General features: G+C 38.7%; 1 protein-coding gene across 1 annotated transcript; it reads right to left on the bottom strand.

Moving 5' to 3' along the window:
• Positions 1–550: 550 nt before the first annotated feature.
• Positions 551–24,581, bottom strand: LOC140951718 (FACT complex subunit SSRP1-like). Its single transcript, XM_073401035.1, has 17 exons — positions 24,441–24,581; positions 22,944–23,129; positions 21,022–21,127; positions 20,470–20,547; positions 20,203–20,318; positions 18,608–18,702; positions 16,946–17,081; positions 16,522–16,625; positions 15,353–15,481; positions 14,399–14,629; positions 13,198–13,264; positions 11,851–11,980; positions 10,864–10,921; positions 9,092–9,254; positions 6,615–6,806; positions 5,446–5,709; positions 551–1,745 (listed from the first exon to the last, which is right to left on the bottom strand). The coding sequence occupies exons 1-17, from the start codon at positions 24,495–24,497 to the stop codon at positions 1,596–1,598; spliced, it is 2,262 nt and encodes a 753-aa protein (XP_073257136.1). The 5' UTR covers positions 24,498–24,581; the 3' UTR covers positions 551–1,595.
• Between the last annotated feature and the right edge of the window lie 539 nt (positions 24,582–25,120).

Here is a 25,120-nt window from a genome sequence, read left to right on the forward strand (position 1 = left end):
GATGCGTTTAAGCCCTTGTCGACACATTAATACGCTGAGCGTTTTCAACGAAAACGCATCGATTTGAAAACGCTATTGAAAGTGGATGAAAACGAAAACGCTCACACTCGTCTGATTAGTGTGGACGGTCGAAAACGAATCAAATGAAAACGACGACCGTGCGCGTAGCATCCGTTTAGAGTTTAACTTACGTCATCGCAATGTGCAATTCCATCGTTTTCGTGTGGACAGTCGAAAACGCATCAAAACGGTAGAATGGAAGCGAATCTATCGAAGCGTTTTCAATGACAACGAAAACGCATACTTTTAAAAACGCGTTACGGTGGACAGGGCCTTATTTACTCCAATGCACAGATTAAACAAAGACGAGTGTCCCTAGGTATTTACTCTTAACGACCCAGCTCCGAAGCACCTGAATTGCCTCTTGCATCTGAATAAAAGTTAGCGGTTAGCGACTCTCCCGTTGACGGTTCGTTATTATTTTTTGCATTTTACAGTTTTCAGGGAAGAAAAACTACCACCAGAAACTTTAGGCTTTAACGGTCTTTCCATTTGTAAAGGTCGATCACAAGCAAATCAAGGGTTGCCTATCTTTAAGCTGAAAGAGTTTTCTCTCTGGACAACATTGTATAGTTGTTCTACTCTAAAACAAAAGGTCATGTTTGCGCCCTATATCTTTCCTCGTCCCCAGGCACTGGCAGAACGAGGAGAATGAAGTCGACGGCATCATGGGAAGATGCAAAATGCGCAATCAAAGCATACATCCCGAGATACAACGCGTGCAGTGTATAATGAGTGGGCTCCACAGACCATTTGTACGATGAAGTCATTTTACTACTACTACCAGAATCCTTCAGGATTTTGTTTTCTTGCGCTTATTTGGGCTTTTGTTATTTAAACCTCACTGAGATTACCAAATTAAAATATGAAAGGAAAAACGAAATGAATTCTGGTCTTAGCAGCAAAAAGACGTCATCGTGCAAATGGCGTATAGGACACCCCTAGATTCGAAGACGAGAACGACGACGAGTAGGAGATTTGACTGAAAGGTTTTTCGCGTATTCTCAAAAAATAGAAACCTCGGAAAGCTTCATTATACTTTTGATTTACCAGAAAAATTGGCACTGTTATCTTTATTGAAGGAGGTTAAGCCCTCTCCTGATCGCAAAATGAAAAAACTTTAAACATTTGAAAACTTCTTCCCGCCACTACGACATTTTCGCTAAAACTCGTGGTAAAATGGCGAAGGCTATTGCGTTTTCCCGCCAAAATGATGCTGGTTCACGCGCGAGCAGTACTTAGTATTGAGAAAATCTCGTACTCGTAGTCTAGTCATTCTCGTCTTAGAATCTAAAGCTCTTTATGACAGCGTTTGGGTAGCAGCAAAAAAGACAAGAGAAGCGGGGTGAAGCGTAGACGAGGAAATAGGCATTGTCTCTTATTTAACATGATTGCACGGGAATACTGATTTTAATTATACCTTATATACAGTACTTTCTCACGACAACTTATTATTACAGATTGTAGGCTATCTGTTTTTCCTGCTCCTGACAATAACAGGAGATTATTTATCTAGTTTCGGCTGCCGGCTATCTTCAATCTGAATCAGATCCTTCACTCATTTCTTCTTCCTCTTCTTCTGATTCCTCCTCCTCTTCAGATTCTTCGTCTGAATCCTTCTTGCTTTTACTCTTAGCCTTTTCTGCTTTTGCTTTGGGTTTCGGTTTGGATTTGGCTTTAGACTTCTGTTTTTAATGAAAGAGTTTAACAGAACATCATTTGAATGTACGAACACCGTAATTTTTAGGGAGTTATTATAACTCCAAAAATGGAGTAAAAATTTTAGGTACAGGATAACCCGTTTTTGGGGGTTACTTTAACTCCTAATTTAACTCCGAATTTGGGGTCATTTTTACTCCTGAAAAAGAGTTCTTTTTACTCCCAGTCTGGAGTTAAAATAACTCCGAAATGGGGTTAGTTTTACTCCTTACATGGGTTGTTTTCACTCTTTTTGGAGTTAATTTAACTCTGAAAGTGGAGTAAAAATTTTAGGTACAGGATAACTCCTCTTTGGGGGTTATTTTAACTCCTCAATATCTGGGGTTACTTTCACTCCTGAAAAAGAGTTCTTTAAACTCCTTTTTGGAGTTAAAATAACTCCCAAAAAAATAACTCCACTGTAAGGAGTTAAATTAGCCCCACTAGAGGAGTTATTATAACTCCTTGAAAATTACTGTGAAGAAATCATAGAATTTTATCAAAATTCTAACAGTAGGAACTGCCACTAAATTGCGTAATAAACATAAAATAAACGATTAAACATTAAAAGAAGGTATACAGCAAATACAAAAGTGGGCAAGGATGGACAAATTTGAAGATCAAAAATGGATTTTAATAGTGGTTTTTGAAAAATTGTTAGCCTAACAGTTCATCAAAGTTCATATTTCTGTTGTTTGTAACGTTTGATATAATGCTTGAGAAGTTTATTAATTTTTTTGGACAGGAAGCTACGATTTTGTCGTTGACCAGTAATTTCTTAGTTCACGTTACGTTACATAACCCATAAGGAAGTGTAATTGGTAATGTTAACAAAACGAACTAGACTGCCGTTTCAAGTTACTACCAAAACATACTCAGAGAACTCAAGGTTTCTTCTGCTAATAATGAGGAAAGCAGGAAAAAACTTCAAGGGATACAGAAGACCCATAATTATGGACCTTCCAGTTCCAACGGTACAGCAAATACAGACCGAAAATGGGCATTAAGCTCCCCCAAAAGCGCAGAAAACTCACGTTGAAGGGTAAACCATAAGGATTCTTTTGCAACAACGTAGTCGTGATCAAACTAAAAGGTAAGCCCAACCTACTCTCCGACCACAATAGGAAAAAACAACTTTGGTATTCTTTTCCTTAGCTGAATTTACAACGTACTTTTCTCCCAGTCTGTTTGGCTATAATATCATAAAAAAACTAGGCCATTTGGGTATACAGTCGACTCTCTCTTAACGGACACCTCTATAAGACGGACACCTCTGTAAAACGGACAGCTAGAGTTGGTCCCTGCCTTTGCTTATTCCCTCATTTGACTCTTTATAAGACGGGCATCTCTCTAAGACGGACACTTAGTGCCGGTCCCAAAGGTGTCCGTCTCAGAGAGAGTTGACTGTATACACACACAAAAACAACAACAACAACAAACACAAAACATAGGCACGTTCAACGTGCATGAGCTATTTTGAATGCTTCAGTGTAACTATAATACTTCGGTGTAACCTTACCAAGAGTGATGAATCTACCTTTTTCATCCTAAATGTAGATTTGGTTTTTGTGCGAAATTGGGTATTGCGCTACATAAATGAAAACGCGAAACGCTCAGCTGAGTCGATCCTCAACCTATGTATTCACTTTCCTCTGTCTTTCCCAGTTACATCTGGTGCAAGTTAAACAAATTGCTAAAGTAAAATAAATTTCTACTCACCAAACGTTGATTAGAAGGAAAACTTAAGGTTTCCTCGGAGTTTCTTAAGCCAAAATGTGACTCATCGAATACTGAATAGTTACGAAATACCAGGATTTTTATCATTGAGGTAGATGGTTGCGTCATCATAATTCACGAGGTTTTCACGTGCGATTCTACTCAGTGAAACAGTCTTTAACTCCGACAACTTATTTCTTCATGTTTTAAAAGCTATTGCTTCTTAAAAGGCAAGAGCCTTTTTTAAGGCATTGGTTACAAAACGAAACAGGTCTTCATACGTCCAAGTTACTATTTATCATTGTGAAAAGCCAATCTGCATGAGATGTACAGTCACACAGCTGGCACGTGAAAGTGTTGGACTTTGTCCCCTTTCGTGGTTCGTACGTGAGGGAATTCGAGTTATCACACAATAAACTAGTAAACAGAATTATAAAAATAACTCTTGCACACAATTTGCACGTGAAGATGTTGGTCTTTGGCCCTTTTACAATTCGTACGTTAAAAAAAGGCAAATTGTTTACTACAAAATTTTCTCAAGCGATTTTAAGAAATCACCTCGGCTTCATTACAACATCTGCAATTAAATTATGTTTCATGCAACGTCAAGGTTGATAACCTAACATTTATTAACATTTGTGAGACAGTCTTTAACTCCGACAACTTATTTCTTCATGTTTTAAAAGCTATTGCTTCTTAAAAGACAAGAGCCTTTTTTAGGGCATTGGTTACTAAACGAAACAGGTCTTTATACGTTCAAGTCACTATTACTATTGTGAAAAGCCAATCTGCATGAGATGTACAGTCACACAGATGGCACGTGAAAGTGTTGGACTTTGCCCCCTTCCGTGGGACAATTTGCATGTGAAGATGTTGGTCTTTGGCCCTTTTACAATTCGTACTTAAAAAAAACGCAAATTGTTTACTACAAAATTTTCTCAAGCGATTTTAAGAAATCACCTCGGCCTTATTACAACATCTGCAATTAAATTATGTTTCATGCAACGTCAAGGTTGATAGCCTAACATTTATTAACTTCCAAGAAAATTATCAAACTGCCGAAATATATCTCTGCTCATATCACGTTACTCCACTCAATAAAGCAGTACCTAATTATTGTGTCAACTAGCTTCTTCCAATTTTATTCCCTAACGCTACTGTTTCTACTTAAGTTTATACGCATCTTTACTAAATAAAATACGTTTCAATGACTATAATGCTTAGTATGCAGGAAGGATGTATCATGTTGTTCACTTATTATTCCTTTTTGTTGTTGTTTTGCCGGAACGAAAAAGGTCTGTTGAACTTTGTAAGCGAGAGAATAATATTTCTACAGCTTATTTACAGGATTAACAATATTCGGTACAGCTTTTAAAAAAATAAGCTGCTTTTGAAACTTCTAAAACCACATTTTATAGGCCGCATACTTTCGAATTAAAGTCCATATCTAAATATCAATTATTGCTTCACTGGAAGAGCTTTGAAAATATATGATCGTTTATACTCTACCTTGAAGCAGGTGAAACACAACTCATAAATACGTGCGTGGTACCGTTCGCGATAGCCGAATTCGGTCAGAAATGTCTTGAAGTAGCATCCACACTAAAATATGAACCCTTAAACAGCTGCATCACTGTACACAGCGTTTGAATCATGAAGATATTTAATATAATGTTTCCAAACACCTGTAGCCGTAATAAAAAACGAACAAATTGTAAAGAATCAAGACGGCGGTCTTAAAGTGCCCTTGTTCGACCTTTAGCAATGTGATTTTTAAATAGATGCCAAGATCTCATTGGTTCCTTAGCATCAACTCATAGTACCTTCAACCTTATTGGCTCTTGCAACAAACATCCGAACATACAAAGTTACAAAGATACAAAGCCACAAAGATACATACGCTCACACCACTGACATATGAGCTATTTTTTCAAAATAGCTCAAAAATGATGGGAAAAGATCATAGCTTACCTTTTCTTCTTCTTCTGAAGAGCTTTCGTCTGTATCCACAAACTCCGCACTCTTAAACTTCTGTGATTCGCCGCCACCCGATTTGCGAGGCGAGCTTTTCTTTTTGTCTTCTTTCTTTCCAAAGAACTCCTTAACTGAGCCTTTCTTCTTCTTGGGTTTGGATTCTTCAGGGCTCTCGTTCGGTTCATTCGCTTTGCTCTCCTTGTAAGCTTTCATCGCCTCGTCGTATTTCAACTTGTCTTTTTTCGCTTGCTCTTGCCATTTCTGAACAAGGCAGAAAAGAATAGATATATTGAAAAAGAAAGCGTAAACATTCAAAGCAGATCTACTGAGCAGTCCCCACATTCTGTTCGCTTACGCTCAACTGTTGTCAAATCTGCAGTACACAGTGACCTTTTAGTGGGGAACGACCTTGATTGACCTAGCTTAACAATGGAGTCCCAGTCCACTCAAATGTGTTTCCGAACACCTCCGTTTTCGAGTTAACAAAAACGCTCCCTCCTTACCATCGAAAGCTCCTTTCGTATTCGCATCGTTCTCAGTTGGACCTTTCATTCGTAAGGTAAGTTTCCGTTCCCAGGCTATTTTCGCCGGCGTGTGTTCGATAACCTCATCCATTCCAAGTAGCTATGACGTCAGCGTTCGGAAACATTCACTTGTCCAGACGAAAGCGATAGCCCTCTGCAGAAAACGATAGCCCTCCGTCTCCATTGCTTTTTATTCCTCCTGGGTATTACAGCCGCCCCAAGAGAAATTGAAGACAATAAATTATGCTATACTTTGGGGGCAAACAAGGTGTGTAATGGGAAATACGCAAGTGGCGAACATTCTCCGCTTCTCGAGCAACCTCGTCCCCAGAGTCTGCGTTACCCTTATCCAGTGATCCTTGGTGTTGAGCAAAAGAATCGCAGCCTCTGGCAACGAGATTGCTTCTCGAGAAGCGTTTACGAGAACCTTCAAGTGTAAGATTTCTATACAGCCCCATACATTTATTACGCAATACATCAATTTCATTCTATTTCACACAAATCTTACCAAACAAATAAACCTTGGACAAGGAGCACACGAAGCAATACCTATAACTTGGGACCTGAGCGCAATGTAAAGCGAAGAAACCAGCGGCGGTTAAATGAGTACAGAAGTAAATGAATGATGACTTATCGACTCACCGTTTTATCCTCCAATTTTTTCCACTTTTCCCCTGCAACCTTGGATAGCTCAGTGACCGAGATTCCAGGGTGTTCTTGCTTAATTTGTGCTCGAGCTTCGTTCAGCCACAGCATGTACGCCGTTAGCGATCGCTTAGGAGCGTTTGCATCCTTCTTGGTCTTCTTTTTCCTCTTGCCTTCGGGTTTCTCTGCCTAGGAAAGCAAACAGCCAGTAAAGTGAGAAAAAAAAAAACATAGTTACGCCTTTGAGGTGAGCTCCAGTTTAAAATACCTGTAGCCTGCGGGTGAGATATCGTGTTTGGGTTTCGCGCTGCTTAGCCTGCATGTCAGGCGTTAAAAGAAAAACTGGATAAAGGAATTCAAACGCGAGAGCGCGAGGGATGCGCGAGGAGGCCCTATTTCCCCCCTCTTTGCACGCCCGGCCTTGTGCTCTCGCGCGCCCCTTCCTCTTTCCCTTTTAATGCCAGACACGCAGCAACGCAGGCTAAGCGATGCTTTCATGGTTGGACATCGCGTTGGCTTCTGCGTTGCTCGACTAGCGGAAAGAAAAGCCAAACATGTGAACCCACTCTCGGGCTAAATTGTAAGACTGATTTAAAAAGAAACTACATGAATCACTCTATAAACAAACACGGGAGGGACGAAGCAGAGTGCATTATAGAAAATTAGGGAGCTTCACGTGCGTCACGCTTTTTAGTACATTTCCTTGATGTCCACTGCTTGACTGTGACGTGAAACCTCCTAATGCGACGTTTTACGAAGTACGTGAACATACGAGGAAGAATTTTCCTTTCTCTTTTTGAAACAGGATAAAGTCCTTAAGAATTCAACTCCACGAGAACTCACGTACATTTGACCTACTGAAAGAGTCCAAATATACGCAATAAAGTTTGAAAAAACGCAAATTAATTTTTAGCGACGTTTTCACTGCCATCGATCGTCGTTGCTCAACCTCCCTATTAAGTGCTACTTGACAGCCACTGCCCAACCTTCAGACTGTGCATTAAACGACCTGACGGAAAAGCACCTCAGTTTTAGTGAGTCGTTTTCATATAAGTAATAAATGGAATGATCCGCTGCCACAAACGTTTGAAAGCCTCGTACAGCACAGTAAACAATGAGCACTGCACAAAACAACTCGATAGCTGTAATTTGAATACAAGATATTTCCAGTTTTACACACACGGCAGTTTTTGACACCACCTAACTTTATTCGGGCAAGAATAACTATACTTGTACTTAAATATCATGATTATATACCACACCTGAGCTCTTTTTCCTGATTTTGTCATGGCCGAAATACTCTTGCAACTTCCGAAAGAGGTACAAGTAATAAAAAATGAAGAGCAATCAACGTCAAAAATGCGTTGTTCAACGTTGTAAAATGCACGCTTTTTACACATTCCTCACTCGTGCGTGAATACTTCTGATCTTGAGAACAGAGCCATTCTTAGGCCCCGTCCACACGTGTCCGGATGTTTTTGAATCCGCAACTTTTTCTTTCCGGATACGGCTTCCGTCCACACGTATCAGGTGAATCCGCATCCTCGGAGACCCAGGGGCAGATAGTGGGGACGAGGGAAAACACACGTTTTCTGGCACCAATCAGAAGCCAGAACGGCGGCGACCGTTTGAAATTGGTCTGGTAAGACATTGTTCCCAGGGGCTCTTCTCGCCGTTCTTTACTTTTCTTCGTTCCATATATATTTTTCCGCCCGTTTAGACTTTCCCTCGCCCCAATTATCTGCCCTTGGGTCTCCGAGGATGGTGAATCCGGCATACGAATCCCCAACTTTTTGAATACGCTCTCCAGAGTGGAAATTCTTGAATACGCTATGAATCCGCAATCGTGTGAACGCTTAATCCGGATATTTTTTATCCACTGACGTAACAAGGCCGAACCCAGTTCTTTACCGTGAATACTGTATTGAACGTGACAACCTCGCTCCCAAGTTCTCTCTCTCACCCGTCTTTACGACGCATGCTCTGTTGCCAAATCCCAGAGGAGTCCTGGGTACTAGAATGAATCTGGATACGTGTCGGATACGCGTGGACACGCGTGGACGGGCAAATACGATTTGAATACGGATACGTGTGGATGTGGAAATTTAGGAATCCGGAAAAAAAAAGCGCGGATTCAAAAATATCCGGATACGTGTGGATGGGGTCTGCCCTTTAATAGCTTTTCTCGTCGTGTGTATTTTGTGAGTCCGAATTCTTGAATCCAAAAGGAGAACAGCTTTTGTTTCTTTGCTAAAATTCAGCAAAACTAGATTTTGAATGCAAAACTCCTTTCAGTGGATTCATTGTCCAAGTAAAGGTGAACAACCATGATATTTGTTATGAGGCTTTTACATTGTATCTAGGCATAGGAATTAGTTCTAGACTATGCTTTGTGGAAAGGAAATTACTGTAATGAATGAGATGAGGTTCGACTGACTGATAAATTGATAATTTCTGTTGCTGTTAAGACATACCGCAACCTTGGCTTTCTTTTTTGGTGACTTGCTCGTGCTTGGTTCAGCAGCTTTTCTTTTCTTTTCAGGTGATTTCTTCTTCTTTTCCTTTTCTTTTGGCTTTGATTTGCCTTCTTCGTCGGATCCAGATCCGCTCTCAGAAGACGATGGGTTGCTCTCAAACCTGACGATAAGATGCCACCAAACATAGTCTATTAATTTACACAACAAACCTAGATCGATCTTTGAGACTCATAATTTATCTTTTTTAAAATTTACGCGCCAATCAATTCAAAACTTCAACATACCCCCCAGAGAAACCCCGGGCACGTACTATGCTCGGTGAGGAGGGAATTTGACTCTTGCTTAGGTAGGATGGGGGATTAGAACCTTAAGTGTCAACTTTAACTTCTTTTTACGATCCGGGGTCTGAGAACGTAGTTCCATACTGCGATCTTTCACATAATTAGATGAAAGTGTTTGGCTTGTTCGACCATGATTTCAAAGGTAAAGGTATGAAATTTTGTTACCATGACCCTAATTCACTCCCTTTTTTAATACAAGGTATATTATCATTGGTAGATGATATAAGCCCGACTCACTTTGCCCCCGGGGGGGGGGGGGGTTACCCAGGGTGTTGTTGGATATTCGAATTGTTTGGCGCATTAGATTTCCTTGCCTTTAATGCGACCAGGAGCCGGCTCCTGGTGCGACTCAAAGATTGAAGTCTGGGTGGCCAGGTATCAGCAACAGAATCCAGCCTGCCAATTGCAAACAGCTGCCTCTCATCGCTCCTCGTCCCTCAGACTTCCCTACAAGTCGAGCTAAATTTTTTCATGAGCGCGAAGCGCGAGCGGTAGATTTTTTATGTTTTTCATGTTTTCTGCGGCAAAAAGCGAGCGACAGAGCTGGGGCCAACTACCGGAACCGGAAATGAGAAGCGAAAGACTTCGAGAAAGTCTGCCCGTCCCTAAGAGCTACGTCCCAGCAGAATCACAGTCTTATGGAAAAAAAAAATTTATAAAATCGTTGAGCAGCTACACGCATACTATACAATACTAAGTCTGTACTAAAATTTACAGTCTGATTTAAGATTTTTCCTTGGTAAGATTGTACGCTGCTTGTTTAATGTTTCTTATAAGGAACCTTTGATATGAATCTGCGTTTTCAGGACCGTTCAAAGGGTGGATACCATTTTCCATCAGATAAATCTCCTTTGATGGTGAAGATGAAGATGACGATGATAATGATGATGATGACGATGATGTGTTGAGGGTGATGTTGTAACACAATAACAATAATAATGATTATAATGACGATAATAATAATGAAAATGAAAATGAATATGATTTATTTCATATATCATTAACACCGATAATAATAATAACAACGTCTTTATAATTGCTAACTAGATAAAATCATATATTTAATATTACAGGCCAGTTTACCATAATCCACTGCATTCCCTAATCTTTATCCACTGGATAGTGTTTTACACAGTGGATATTGTCATCCATGTTTTGAACAACTGGGAGCAGACTGATATTATTATTTCTTAACATAATCCACTGCATTCCTTAATCTTTATCCCCTAGATAGTGATTTACACAGTGGATATTGTGATCAATGTTTTGAACAACTGGGGTAGACTGATATTATTATTTCTTAACATAATCCACTGCATTCCCTAATTTTTATCCACTAGATAGTGATTTACACAATGGATATTGTCATCCATGTTTTGAACAACTGGGAGCAGACTGATATTATTACTTAAGGCACTGCAGACTTACTCTTCTCTGACATCTTGATCCTCGGCGCCGCTTTCAGGTGCAAACGAATCATCAGAATCTGATAACGTCACATTAGGAAACAAAAAGGTGAGTTTTCTTACAGCAACACTTAAGTCCCCCAAGAGACTAATACTGATTAATTTATACCCTGATTTTTGTTCACAAACTGAAATTGCTCTTTAGTAGGATAAAGAGAGTGAATAATTCGTATATGTATGTGCCTAGTTGCTCAAGTTTCATCCTGGTTGGTCCTTCGTTGCAGTTTCCATTATGCGGGTTCTTACTGTGTCACATCCTTTCTACGCTCCTCTGAATTTGCGAGCTGATAAACTGGTAATACTCATTATTTTTTTACCGAATAATGAGGAGTTCTTCTTTCATGGGACAAGCCTTGAGATATGTGCTGTTTCTAACTTTTAAATCAATGATTTTAGAATGCGAGCAGTCTCTTTTTTTTCTTTTGAGTCACAATATATCAGAGCACGCATGAGGGGTGAGAAACGAAGCCACAAGGAAGAAGCTTCCTCTGCCCCAATCTCTCCTCCTTTGTATCATTAATTTGCATATGTTTACTTTTTCGCTAACCGCGGTGGCCCTGAGGAAAGAAGGACCGCTGCTCGTGGTCTACTTAAGGTGGCTCGTACCATTTTCCCTCTTTTTTGACAGTTTTAACTTGAAAAAGACAAACAAAAAAGCAAGCAAAAGCATGGGCTTATTTTCACGCGCGCTCGCGTTTCGCTCGCTCTACTATCCCTGGGGGAAAATGGGGACTACTTGTAGTCTACGTTTACATCCTCTCATGCAAACACGCCCCTCGGCCAATCAGAGCGCGCGTGTTATCCTAGTTATTCTACACAAATGACTTTTAGACAACCACTCAGTGTTTACAATACTATTGATAAAAAAAACAAAAATAATCATAATCATAATCATAGTCATAATATCTAAAAAACTTAAGAGAAAAACCCTTTTGGTAGACAGACAGACCTCCTTCACTTGACTCTGAGTCATCGTCATCTCTTTCAGCTCCCTCTGCTTTCATCTGCTCCAGATAAGCATCATGGCTATCCTCATCTGAACCAGCCATCAATTCATCTTCATACTTTTTAGATGACACCTTTAACCACAAGAGAATATTAAAAATTAAAATGACAGGAATGGGAAATATCTGATAAGAAATTAATGGTAGCGGTTTGCTTTCACACTGGAAACACAGTAGGGCAAAAACCTGGCTCGGGCAACTAGCCTACAGATTGACTGTCTACTGCGGTGGTCATGAAATAACTACAACCTGTGTCCACCTTTCCCTTCTCTCCCCGCGCCAAAACTCAGTTTCTCAGGGGGGGCGGGGGGGTAGAGGGGCAGTGGAGGCTTTAGAATACACATCCTATATAACAATGCCTTCATGGTTGCATGAAAATCTTTGACTAAGTGTTGGGAATGCTTCCAGTAGCACTAATAGTTTAGTTTCCCAACCAGAAACGTAGTGGATCTGTGATAGCCGCGAATTTCTAACAACACATCTCGCCATGTTGCTCTGACTTGTTCAAGCGTCTGAGCCGAATGATGACGTCACGAAAATCTTGATATATTAGTTTGAATCGCAATGCATTGTGGGAAGACGTTCACTCCTCCTCTGTTTCCCAACAAAAACACAAGTCAAATGCTGAGTTTAATGCACCAGGATTTATTCACTCTCCCATCAGAATCAGAGAAGATTCCATGACCTAAAGTCACAGTCGATTGTGCTCACATGTACAATTTATCTGTCAATCAAATCTCAACTACAATCAGGCCCAGTCTCCAACAGTAGTAAAGGAAACAACAATCACACATTTTTCACAGTTTGTATTTAAACCAGTTCAACTGATATCTTGAAAACAAAACTTGAAGACACTACCAATAACATAAAAAATAATTAAGTTCAATGGAAGTGAACTTAAGGGCGCTTTCCATTTGTCAGAACTGACCAGCCAGCCCATTCCCACCTTAATGAGAATTTCACTTTTAATAAAAACTAGCCATCCAGATCAGTCAAATCCAAAATATTATACACAGAGGACCTTGTTTTTCAGCTAAACTTCGTGGGAAAAGCCTATTTCATTGCCAGAAAGTCTGGTCCAGCCATGGTCCCGCCGGCCAGTTCTGACTTTTGGAATGCGCCCTTAATTTTGCTACTGTGGCTTTCAAGGCTGGTTTACAGATTTCCTATCTGCTGCAAAAATCAAAGAGGCGAGCAGAGCACTTGAGATGTATATTGCTAAGTGGATGGTTAACTCAACGACAGTCACTAATGCTGAGCTCTAAAAAATTAAATTAAACAAAGACTTATACCTTGCCAGTGTTCTTGATTCTCAGATGCTTTCCACTAACAAAATCAAAGAGCCTCCCATATTCCTCTCTAAAAATAAGTTCAGAGCTAGTAAGCTTTTATCCACTTTAAATGTTTGCTTATTTTCACTCTTATGTACTAAACCTTTGATTGTATTTTACAAAAATATCAAGAAAAGAGCTAAGTTGTTTGATTTCACACTTGCAAACAATGTACATTTGTGAATTAATTTGAAAGAGCCTGTTTTTGAGTTGTCTTAAAAATATAGCCAAACATGGAGCTGTAATTGCCTAAACAGAAAACACTTCTCTTAAGTGGTTCATGTTTGGCTACCTTCTACAGGGGAAGTAATTTTTTTTAGTTTTTGTTAGGCTTGAGAACAAGAAACAGATCTCTCTTGTATCTTATATTATACAGGAAATTATTCATGGTTTGTGCATGACAGGGATCAATAATTCAATTTTTTCATCTCATGATAGTTACTTTTGTTTATACTTCTAACAGGGTAGTTTCATTTTATGACTAGACTTCCAGTATAAACTGCAGTGGACTTCAGTTCAGTTTTTGACCACTAGAATCTAGTGGGCAGTATTGGACGTGGATGTGTTGTTGATTGCAACATTTCATACACACACTGAATTGAGTGCTACTAACAGTCTAACACAGCCCATTAACACCAGCGCTTAATCAAGACCAGCAGTACGTGGATGGGAAAAATCATGGCGTATCACAGGCACCATTTTAACCAAATACAGTAAAAACCCACGTGTAAGAATCTGATTTTTAAGAACCTGTTAGGCTAAAATTTGCTAATTAGCCCCCTCTATACAAGAAACTTTTAAGCCTAGAATTTCAAACAGGTTCTTATTTTCTAAAATCTATAAGAAAAATCTTGTGCTTTTGGGCAAATAAGATACATGTGTGTTATTTTCCCCCAAGGAGGACTTCAAAAGTCATGTGATCTTTGCTTCAGTTCTTCTTCTTATACTACATAGATACTAATTTGGTAAACAGATTTTATCATAAGGAATAAGCTGAATACTACTAAATATTCTTAGCTACAATTAATTTTTTTTCTTCAGAAAACAAGAATTATTTAAGAACCTAAACAACCTCAATTTGTGCTGTACAGGTGTACGTTAAAGGTAGCAAGCACATTAAAATCTTATTATTATTTTTCCACATCCTTTCCAGTCTACTTACTTTTCAATGCTACTGAATACGTAAGTGGTCCCTGATTTAGTCTCCACCTCAAAGTCAAATGATCGACTGGATCCTGCCCCCCCTGCCACACGAGCAAAGTTCACAGAGGATATCTCATCAAAGCGTACATGCACAGGGGGCTTATGGACGAATATGAAGCCTCTTTCCAGTGGAAACAGCATTCCACTTCCAGCTTTGTATGAACAGGTTATACAACTGTTTCCTGTATGGCTAGAAATACAAAAGGAAAAACATTCAATAATCAAATTATCATCATCTTAGTTTTGCCCATATCTGCCCTGAGCTGAAAACTTACACTCTTTAAGTCCCAATAGTGACCAACAGCAATTTTCTCCTAACAACATCCATACATTGTCATGAGATGAGGTTATGAGAATTAATTAAATGATCATGTAAGAGAAAATACTTTGATCTTTTATCAAATTCTCTCAACTCATTCTTTAGAGATCAGTTTGGAGAATTTGTATGTGGATATTGGGGCTTAAAGGGTTAACTACGTACAACTAGTAGTGATAAAAGAGATATTAACATCAAGGTTTTTGGCATTTCCTGTGAAACCCAAACGTCAAGAAGTCATGCAACCAGTGCCTTGCCGTCAGGTTTGCAGTTTGAGGTTCACGTATGAACAGCTAGAACATGCTCTAGAGGTAAATGATACACCACAAGTTTTTTGGTTCCAGAAAATATGACGATCCCATGTTTGAGAGGAAATACTACTAGTCTTTTGAGAACTCTTTCCCTCGTTAATATCAAATTCTTTTTCATAGAAACATAATTTTGAGGACGATTTCTCAGAAAATGATAGAAGTGAGCAAAGGAACGAAAACAAACATGACAGCTGCAAACTACCACCCGCAAATCTTAAGGCGGGTAAAGTGAAACTGTTAACTGCAAACTACGGTTATAAAGCATCAAATTAATGTTGTTCGATACCTTTTAAATGTTCCAGGCACTGTAATTCTTCTTCCAATAACAGCTTTCATGAGCCTGCTCACAATCTCATAAATTGGACCAGTCATTTCTTGAGTTATCTTACCTTCATATTTTTCTAGTAACTCCTCCCTAAATAAAATCAGCAAGGGGTAAGCCATTAGATTGCTAGGAGTAGCAGTGTGGATTTTGCAATCAGGCTAAATTTTGCAAATTTTGTTTTTAACTCACCCAATGGGCAAGTGAAGTTTTTTGAGGGAATTCAAATTACCTACGCCACCTATATTAATACAATTATAAAGGAAATAAAGGGAGATGTAAAGAATCAACCATAAGAGGACACAGAAAAATTCTGAGCCCCAGATGGGATTTGAACCCACGACCCTCTGTGTTCTAGATCGGATGCTCTAACCTCTGAGCTACAGAGGACTGGTTGGCGAGCAAGGGTGATATTTGTGGGTTGGACTTGCGAACCACATCATGCAGTCACACAGTCCATCACAAGCAGCACATTACGGCTTAACTGTATTGATCACACAGTCACATTAATAGTAAGAAATGTCTCACCCATGAAGGAGCCTCCAACCAACCAACCTATGCCACAATTCAAATTACAGAACCGGAAATGTGATCAATCCTGCTCATCAAAAATTTTTTCGCGCTAGGTAAAATGGGACCAAAGAAAGAATTCATGATGAAATGAAAATGTCAAACACTTGACACTCATCTAATGCTGATCACTGACCCTGAGGGGGATAGTTGTTTTAGTATTAAATTTTACCAAATTAGGTGGATAAAAATGAAGAGAATAACTTTTGGTAGATTAAAAACATCACTTAATGGGAACTTTGTTTACAATTTACAAACATTTCAGGGATTTTGTCAAGCGATTGTTACGACTTTCGTTGCAAATTCAGCATGAAAATAATTTTCTCACTACCAATAAACACCAACAAGCCAAAGTTCGTCACTTTTCTGGTATTTCTTTGTACGACTACTTCATTTATCGCTCAAATTCCATCTTCCAAAAATGCCTTGAAATGAGATGCCATCTTGGCTCCGGTTGCAAAACAGTGAATAGCCAAGGATATTCCGAGTTACGGGAGCCAATCAAAACGGACCAAAATTGCTATTCACTGATTTGGTAAATACTACACCCAAATATTACTTACTCTGACAAGTTAAGCTTTACATCAAATTCTTCATCCTTTCCAAACTGTATAATCAAGAATGGATATCTTGTCTGGCCTTGTTTGATTGGAGGATCCATACTAACCTGTGATAATTAAGAATCACTTTACTGTCACTTATAACCTCCTTTGAGCTGTGCCAACAGCTTCAACAGGTAATACATGTAAGTGGTGCAGCAATGAATTCTATTTTAGACTCAAAAGCCGGTAGTTCAGTCCTTCCTGTGTCATTGACACATGTTGCATTATAATAATATTATTTCACAAGTAAAGACGTGAACAGTTATTACTACAAAAAGCTTAAAAACAGAATTTAAATTAGACTCATCACTGTTCACTCCTAACAGCCCCAGTGACAATTTGACCTAGTTTAATTAAGAAACTTTATTAGAATACACTTCCTTACCACAAAAAACATAAATCTTTGGTCTTTGTGTGGGAGGAGAAAAAGCCGCAACACTGACGTGTAAGGGATCTTGTAGTCATAGGTCTTGCCATGAAGTTGAAGAAAGGATGGAAACACTTTCATTGAATATCGACCCCTAGGAAAAAGGACATGACATTAGACATCTGAATGAGAAATTATTCTTTGTTCAATCTCCATGCATTTCAGTTAATGTTTAAAGTACTTAACAACGCTCATGGTAACTGCACTTGGCTTTACATAAATAAGGGAACCTAAACGTGACAAACAAACTTTGAGGGTGACAAAAAGAGAGGGAGATGGTGGGTCCATTCATAATGTGAAATAAAAAGCTGTATGCAAACAAAAAATAGCAAGTAAATAAAACCCTAGATGAACTAGATCCAAAATCTGGTCAGAAGCTTCATGGAGGTACTGAAGAGTCTCTGTGATATTATGTGTCCTTGGGATATAGCTGACTATGTGATTATGTGAGGAATCAAGAGAAAGTGGCCAAGTGGTTAGAGCACTGGACTTGTACAGTGAAATCTCTATTCAGAGGACACCCTTAGGACCAAGGCAAGTGTCCCTTGAAAAGAGGTGTCCTCTGAATAGAGGACAGGCTGGGGTTTGATAATAGTTAACCAACAAAGACAATACAAAAAAATCAAAATCATCATAAACCCATCTCTGCGACATTATAAGTTGAATTCACACCAGTGCAGTAGTGGTCAGTTACGTTTTGAGTGCTAAGGTGTCCCCTGAATGGAGGTCAAACCCAGGTTTTGGGACCCAGAAAATGTGTCCTTTTCCCTTGAATAGAAGTGTCCCTTCAACAGAGGTAACAAGATTATGAGGGCGTTTTCCAGGACCAAATTTTGTGTCCCCTGAATGGAAGAGTCTCTTGAATAGAGGTGTCTCTAAGAGGAGGTTCCACTGTAATTCTGAGGCCCCAAGTTCTAGTCCCACCCTGACCACTAGCTGGATTTGGTTTTGGTAGTATCAAGCTCAAATCGTCAGCCACACTTTTAAAATAGCTGACTGGTTCCCTTCCTATCAGTTGGGATTTTTAACCATGTTATATTCCATTTAAATTATTTGTTTCACTATCCCTGAAAAGCTCCATACAGGGAGAGGGCAATTTAAAGTTGTATTATTACTATTACTATTATTATTACCCTCTATTTCTCACACTAAACATTGGTACTGGAACTCTTGTCATAAATTGTTCTCTCTGACAAAAAACACCTTCTGCAGGATATTAGCTATAGGATTATTATTATTATTATTATGGCAGTACCAAGGTCTGGATACCCAGAGAAAAAATTAAAAGCTTTGGCTGAGCGACAAACTGTATCCAGCCACAGCATCGACTAAAATATGTAGCAACAATTACACAATATTATTATTTGCGCCCCCAAAAAAAACCATGGGTAAAAATGATTTGATAAAAGTGTCACAAAAAATAAATAAATAAATAAATAAAAATATCCTACAAGCTAAAAACCATCATTCATATAGCTGTCCATTTAATTATGGGAACGTCTATTATTATTATTATTATTATTACTATTATTATCATCATCATCATCACCATGTTAAATATAGTCTATGTTATCAGGTATGGAGGTCTGCAGTGTTGTCAAGATAACTGAACAACAGTACCTTGGTGTGAGGCAGGCCACATCAGGTAGCGTGACAATGGCATCTCCTGTTGCTTGAATGATGTCTGCTTTCTCAAGAACCCGTTCATGAAAATTCTGTATGAAAAGGGAAAATTTACCCAGAGACAAATATCAAACATTGTCAGTATCCATAAAAATAATCAGAAGTATCACAAATCCTGTACCAACTAATTAACATAAAGTATAAAAGAACTAGACTTGCCAAAAGGAGAATTCACTGGGCTGCTTACACTAGACAGGAATATTTATTAGTGTTATGGATATTCACGTCCAACATCTCGCCTCACTTTGCCGAATTTGCGGGGATGAAATTGAAGATCACAAGCGCAAGGTAGATACTAACCGCTTTGTTTCTGAAATTCACTAATCTGGAAAGATTTAATGTTGTTGGATTCTCCAAATGTTCATCCGCCGTTAAAAACAATCAAAGAAACAAGGCAAATCTCAATTGTAAATGATGTATTTCGCTACTCATTGAACATGCACTGATTATCTGGGATAAAATTAAAACGTTGCAGGTACTACAGCAAGCAAAGAAAGCACCAGATGCGTGAAGTCAACACAAAACAACACAAAAAAACAAACAAGAAAAATTGATAAATTTCAACTACTTTCTATTCTGGTTATGATGACTGGTTCTTTGATTCTTGTCCTGTAGAAGTTAATAGGTAGTACCAATGCTGTTTTGTACGATCTCAACAAATTTTCACACTCTCTCTAAGGCTATTTTTACACGGGACGAGTTTGCTTCTATCAAAAATCTTGCAAGTCATGCCAGTGAAGCCACGACCTTTGCGATCGGTCCGGAATCAGTTCGAACACCCCAATGATTCCTTGCAATGATTAATGCTCTATATTCTCTTACATGACATGTTTTCTTTGAAATATTAAATGTGCAACCTAGACGAGTACTGTAAGCTCATCTTTAATTCTGTCCGACTCCGTCCGTTGTTTTGAAAATTTTTTATCACTAGGGCGATGTTTTGATTTGTTTGTTGATAAACACAAGCGCGCCATCTCATTGGTTAAAAAGTGGCGCGTGACCAGTTGGCCCTGTCCTTAAATTTAGGGATATTCCGGACTGCTTACTGTACAATAATTGAGCCCTATTTTAATTAGAACCCTATGGTTCACTCATATTATACTGTTTTTGCCCCTTACATTAATTTTACAGTGTTGGCTCGTATCCAAAACACATTAAAAATTAGGAAAATACTGGTCATGTGTATTATGTTTTGAGATAAATTGATTATATGCTTTTTTAAGTTCTCATTTTGCAGTGGCTTTAGCTTACATCTCCATAAAAAGATAAGTATGTGCCCAGACCTTGTGTCTTCCCTCCCCTGGGTGTTCGTTTTTCTATGTAGACAACTGAAAACTGAAATTACGACTGGACCTGCCACAGGCAGCCCAGTAATAATCATTTTCATGTTGGGGTTCAATTATTTGTTTTGTATTCATCATCATCATAATATTATTATCATAAAAGCTAAAAATGAGGCAAAATAAAGTTTAAACCAATGATAAAATCATTCAATTCACATGTTAGTAACAATAGATGTAATGCTACATTACTTTAACTGGATCTTCTGAAGTGCCATCAGATGTGGCTGGAATGTAAAATCTCATCTCCATTAAACAAATTTGAGCATCATCATGTTGATGGAACTCCAGAGTAACTTCATTTTTACCTAATGGAACAAACCAAAGTGTTCACAGTTCTCAATATTTTTCTTTCTGGAGGACAAATATGCTGCACTGTTAGTAAGCCTGGATCAATTTATATCGCAAAATAACAATGAACATGCTCATCGTGAACGCAACCATAAAGAAAAGACTCACCAGTCGTTGCCTGGGAAACATCTTTTAAAGGAACAACAAATGCAGGCTTTTCATCAACTTCGAAAGAAAGAGAAGACCCTGAAATAATATCCAAGACAGGTTTGAGACGTAGTCATTTACATAAAGAACAGTTTAAAAAACATACCCTACAGGCTAAGCCATTTTAGCCATTCGTTTATAAATCACATTTTTTCACAATTCTTGAACTTTTATTGCCTACTGATGCAAACAAAATTAATAATTTCAGAGCTTCACCTTTCCCCTTTAATGTACAAATTATGTCTGTGAGCACATTTTATAAGCTTTAGTAACTTATAGTTTCTTTGCCAATTCCTTCCAACTATGACTCATAGTACACACTAAGCTGTTTACCATAAATTTGTTCATAGATGAGGAATGAGCTTTGCCCAAAAAGTATCAGTACCAGTTTATTTTACACTTTCCTCAACCTGGAAAAGATGTCTGGAAAGGACAGAGGCCATAAAGACCCTTGATGTAAAGTCAAGAAATCAGAAGATTATCAAAAGTTATTTACCCACCCGTTCAACTTACCTTTGAATTTTGCCACTCCCCAGTTCCATCCCTTCACGGACAGTTCAATTTCCTCCAGTTCCATATTGAAATACTTCCTCACAAATGCCGATAGTTGGTCATAGTCCTAAATAAAGAAAATTCAACGACAGAAACTTTAATAAGGCTGGTTTCCCTTTTAATGAAATAACAATAAGAACACCACAATTTCCAAATAACAATTATCGAGTAATACTTGACATTCTGACATATTGCAATGGCCACTCACAGACCTGCTCAATTCAGCGTTCCTGTACTGATAAGGGGTGTGTCATAATATCAATAATATAGTCGAACCCCGCTATTTCGAAGTCCCAAGGGAAATGGAAAAAAGTTTGAAATAGCAGGGTTTTGAAATAACCGGGGAAGCGTAAAATTAGTAACAATGAATCATTTTTTAATAAAATACAGTACAGTATGAAGAAAGACACTTATTAAATAAAAATACAATGCCGAATGATCAGAATAGAGACGGCAGAGTTCATACAGGAGTATTTCAGTCGGAAGAACAGTTCACTAACAGTGCGTCTTGTTTTGTAATTGAATAACACAGCTGGAATTTCTTAGCAGGACACTGCACATGAGTAAGCATTGTTAAGTCATTAATTACGCAACACGAGCTCAAATAAAATGTAATACGTTTCCAGCTGTGCTCTTATTTACGTGCTCTGTTTTTGACAAGTTCGAAATAACGATGTTGATTTAAGGTGTAGGGAAAGAACGATGAGTTCGAAATAGCGGGGAATTCGAAATAACCAAGTTCGAAATAGCTGATAGTAAATGACTGAAAACATAAGGGTAAATCCAAGGGAATTCGATCTTCCTTTGAAAAAGCAAGGACTTCGAATTAACCAAGTTCGAAATAGCGGGGTTGGACTGTATTGAGAGGTGCAGTATTTGATTCAAGGGCAAGATAGTTTCGGTGTTTAGAGGCAGGGGCAAGGTTACAATCTTATTCACAGGCATTTTATTACAGGTTAGAGCAGAAGGGCATCTGTATATGACACCCAGACATACTTAATGAAAGGTAGTATTTTTTTCTTATTTGAGATTTTAAACACATCCGCACAAATTTGTCTTGCAGCCAATCAATTTACTGGATGCCTGTCCCTTAATGGAACCTCTTAATTCAGGGAGCAATTTTTAATGTCACAGAAATGAGCTACCTAAAATAAGCATTAACAATTATAGCGCAGCACACAGATTCTAAAAATAGTTTATGCGTTTCCTGAGTGTTGAGTCAAAACAATGTTTTTTTGCATGTTTGTCGGGAAATGGTAAACAGGGACTCTAGGATACCTGAAAAAAGTGGTCTGAGTTGCTACATAAATGTGAGAAATCCGGAAAGAAAGCAAAGTACTCTGTGTTTATGGAGTGACCAGGCAGCCAGGAAATGTTTTTAACGAAGTAGTCTGAAATATTTAATCCATTTTCACAAATTCTCGAATTTAATCCTTCTAAAAACATGCTTCTTTAGAAATCTCAGAATCTCTTAGAATTCTTGAAAATCAGATCTGAATATCAGACTGTCAGGTATCTTGTTCTTTGAAAACATTTACTGGCTTCAATAGGGTATCAAGAGACAGCGTTTGAAAATCCTCTCATTTTCTGCTCTGCTTAAATATCCTTTGTGCAGCTATGTTTTGACTTGTTCTAAATAATACTCTCCTGGATCTTTCTCGAATTTCGAAACTGCAACACTCCTACAAACTAAAGTTAAAGGGGTGAACAGAACTGATCACAAACTGTGCATTTTCATACAGCCGTCTTGTGACCTTTTGCAGAAATGGCCCATGTTTGTCTGAGATTTGGTAGGGGTCACGTTTTTGCGACGTCATCTGTGCACAGCGCTATATGAAGGACCAAAAAAATTAAATAGTTTAAGACAAGAAACAATATCTTACAGACTCTTTGAAGCCTTCAAGCTTTAACTGCAGTCCACTTTTCAAAGCAACGGTTAGTTCAAATCCCCGTGCCACTCTCATCCAGTGAGTCGACTCAATGTCTGCAACTGTAGCTTGATCTACTTTTCCTGTTTTGTTTGCTTTAAAAATAACCCCACCTTTATGCAATTTTAAGCGTCCATCATTCTGCAAATCAAAGGAGTAATTCACTTGTTATGATGATGATTATGTTGAGGAGAATAACAATAAAATATTTTACTATACTGGAAACAGATACAACATGATCCAACAATAATTTCTAGAGTCAAAAAAGTCTATACCTATTTTTAGACCAAAACTGCTTAAAAACCATATCCTTTGGTGCAGCACATACCTATATGGCTTACATAAGGGAGTACCGCATGATATTCCACGTTTTATCCACAACCCCCCCCACCCCCCACCAAGGATGGCAGGCTTTTGGAGAAGGTGTTCGGAAGTTATCTTCAAAGGAGCCAACAAAATTTGGACCCTTCAGACCAATTCCGCAAGGGTGCTGACAATAAATGAACCCTTTTGAATTCATTTTTAGAAAGGCCCCGGCAAAAATTTGAGGGTCAGATTCCAGCCATCTGGGCCATCCGTGCAGGATTTTATTTTAAGTTTATTTATTGTTAATTCAAATATTTCACCATTTCTGATTGGCTCCAATCCCCTGCCTAAATCTACATAATCAACTTGTGCCTACCATATTAAGAAGATGCTAGAAATATACCGTAAAATTCCAAAAATAAGTCCCGGGACTTATATTTTTCAAAGGTTCTTTTTGAGGGGCTTATTTTTGGAGGGGCTATTTAACGGAGGGTTTTTTTGCGTTACAAGTTTGGGGGGCTTATATTTGCAGGGGCTTATACAAGGAGGGGCTTATTTTCAGAATTTTACGGTACCTTTGATTTGATGGTATAAATAAAATTATTACATATCTCGATTCCAGGTGGTAAACTAGCTGTTACTCCCGAGTGAACTTAGAAAGAAAATGGCATTCACAGCTATCCGAAGACGAAATGGCTGAATTTCTAACTAAAACTGAATGGAAGAAATACAAGAGAACCCAAAACAGAAGGATGTGAAGAATTTTTAGATCGAGGACGATGTTATCCACCGAGTTTGAAGGTCAAGAATCTCCCTCGATCTGCATAATTCTCCAAATCCTACTCTGCCTCATTCCATAATTGCTATAAAGATATGTTCTTTTTCTGAAGGAAGATTGGTTTCCTTTGAGATGGATGACTTGGAAACTTGAAGAACCTACAACATATGTTCTGAGCGAGTGACCTCGACATAACGCTAGGATATTTCTATTTTTAAGCTAAATTATGCAAGAATTGCTATAATATTATTATAAGAACATAGTTTCACGAACAGTTTCATGAAACTGTGTTCTTCCACGACCACGATCATGATCGATACACGTGCGATGATAAGCCCTAATGTAAAATGGCAAACAAAGCTACGCACCAAAGCTCCTCTCACAAGAAGATGAATATCACTGTATTCCAAAACGTCTGTGGCCATTTTCTTCAAATCTCTATGAAAGTTCAGGGAATAATCGAAGTTATAGAACTGCCTCACTTTTCGCTTCCCGCGCGTTGTCAAAATGGTGGTCCCAGTTGTTTAGAGTGAAAACTGGCACTAATTATTTGATTGGCTGAATCATGATCAATTGCTGTGCAGACTTTGCGGTAAAGGGTGGGGAGACCCAGGGGACAGCTCCCAGGGGCAGTCAGTTGGGGCGGAAGAAAAATAGTTTTGCTGAAAATGTGATAAAACTATAAACTATAATGAGCTGATTTGCTAGCCAGGACGTACACTTTTATTATTTAGTTTTTGAGGCCTGAAAAGTTACTAGGACTTTCAAGCAACAGGCTTCAGCGGGTTTCCCGGTAGCCTCCCCGCCGACGTCCTTTGGGGTTCGTTTGTCACGCATTCATTTCTCCCCCACTCCGTGGGGGAGAAATGAATGCGTGACAAACGAACCCCAAAGGACGTCTGCGGGGAGGCTAGTTTCCCGGTCGAAAAATTAAATTTCAAAGAAATGCTTTTCATTGACAGGATAACACGATTGTTTGAACACCAGAGAATTTTGAATATCTTTATGCACACAGCTAATAGCAGGGCGTAAAGTCAGGCAAGAAGAG

The sequence above is a fragment of the Porites lutea genome, chromosome 11, assembly GCF_958299795.1.
Source record: "Porites lutea chromosome 11, jaPorLute2.1, whole genome shotgun sequence".
Lineage (NCBI taxonomy): Eukaryota > Metazoa > Cnidaria > Anthozoa > Scleractinia > Poritidae > Porites > Porites lutea.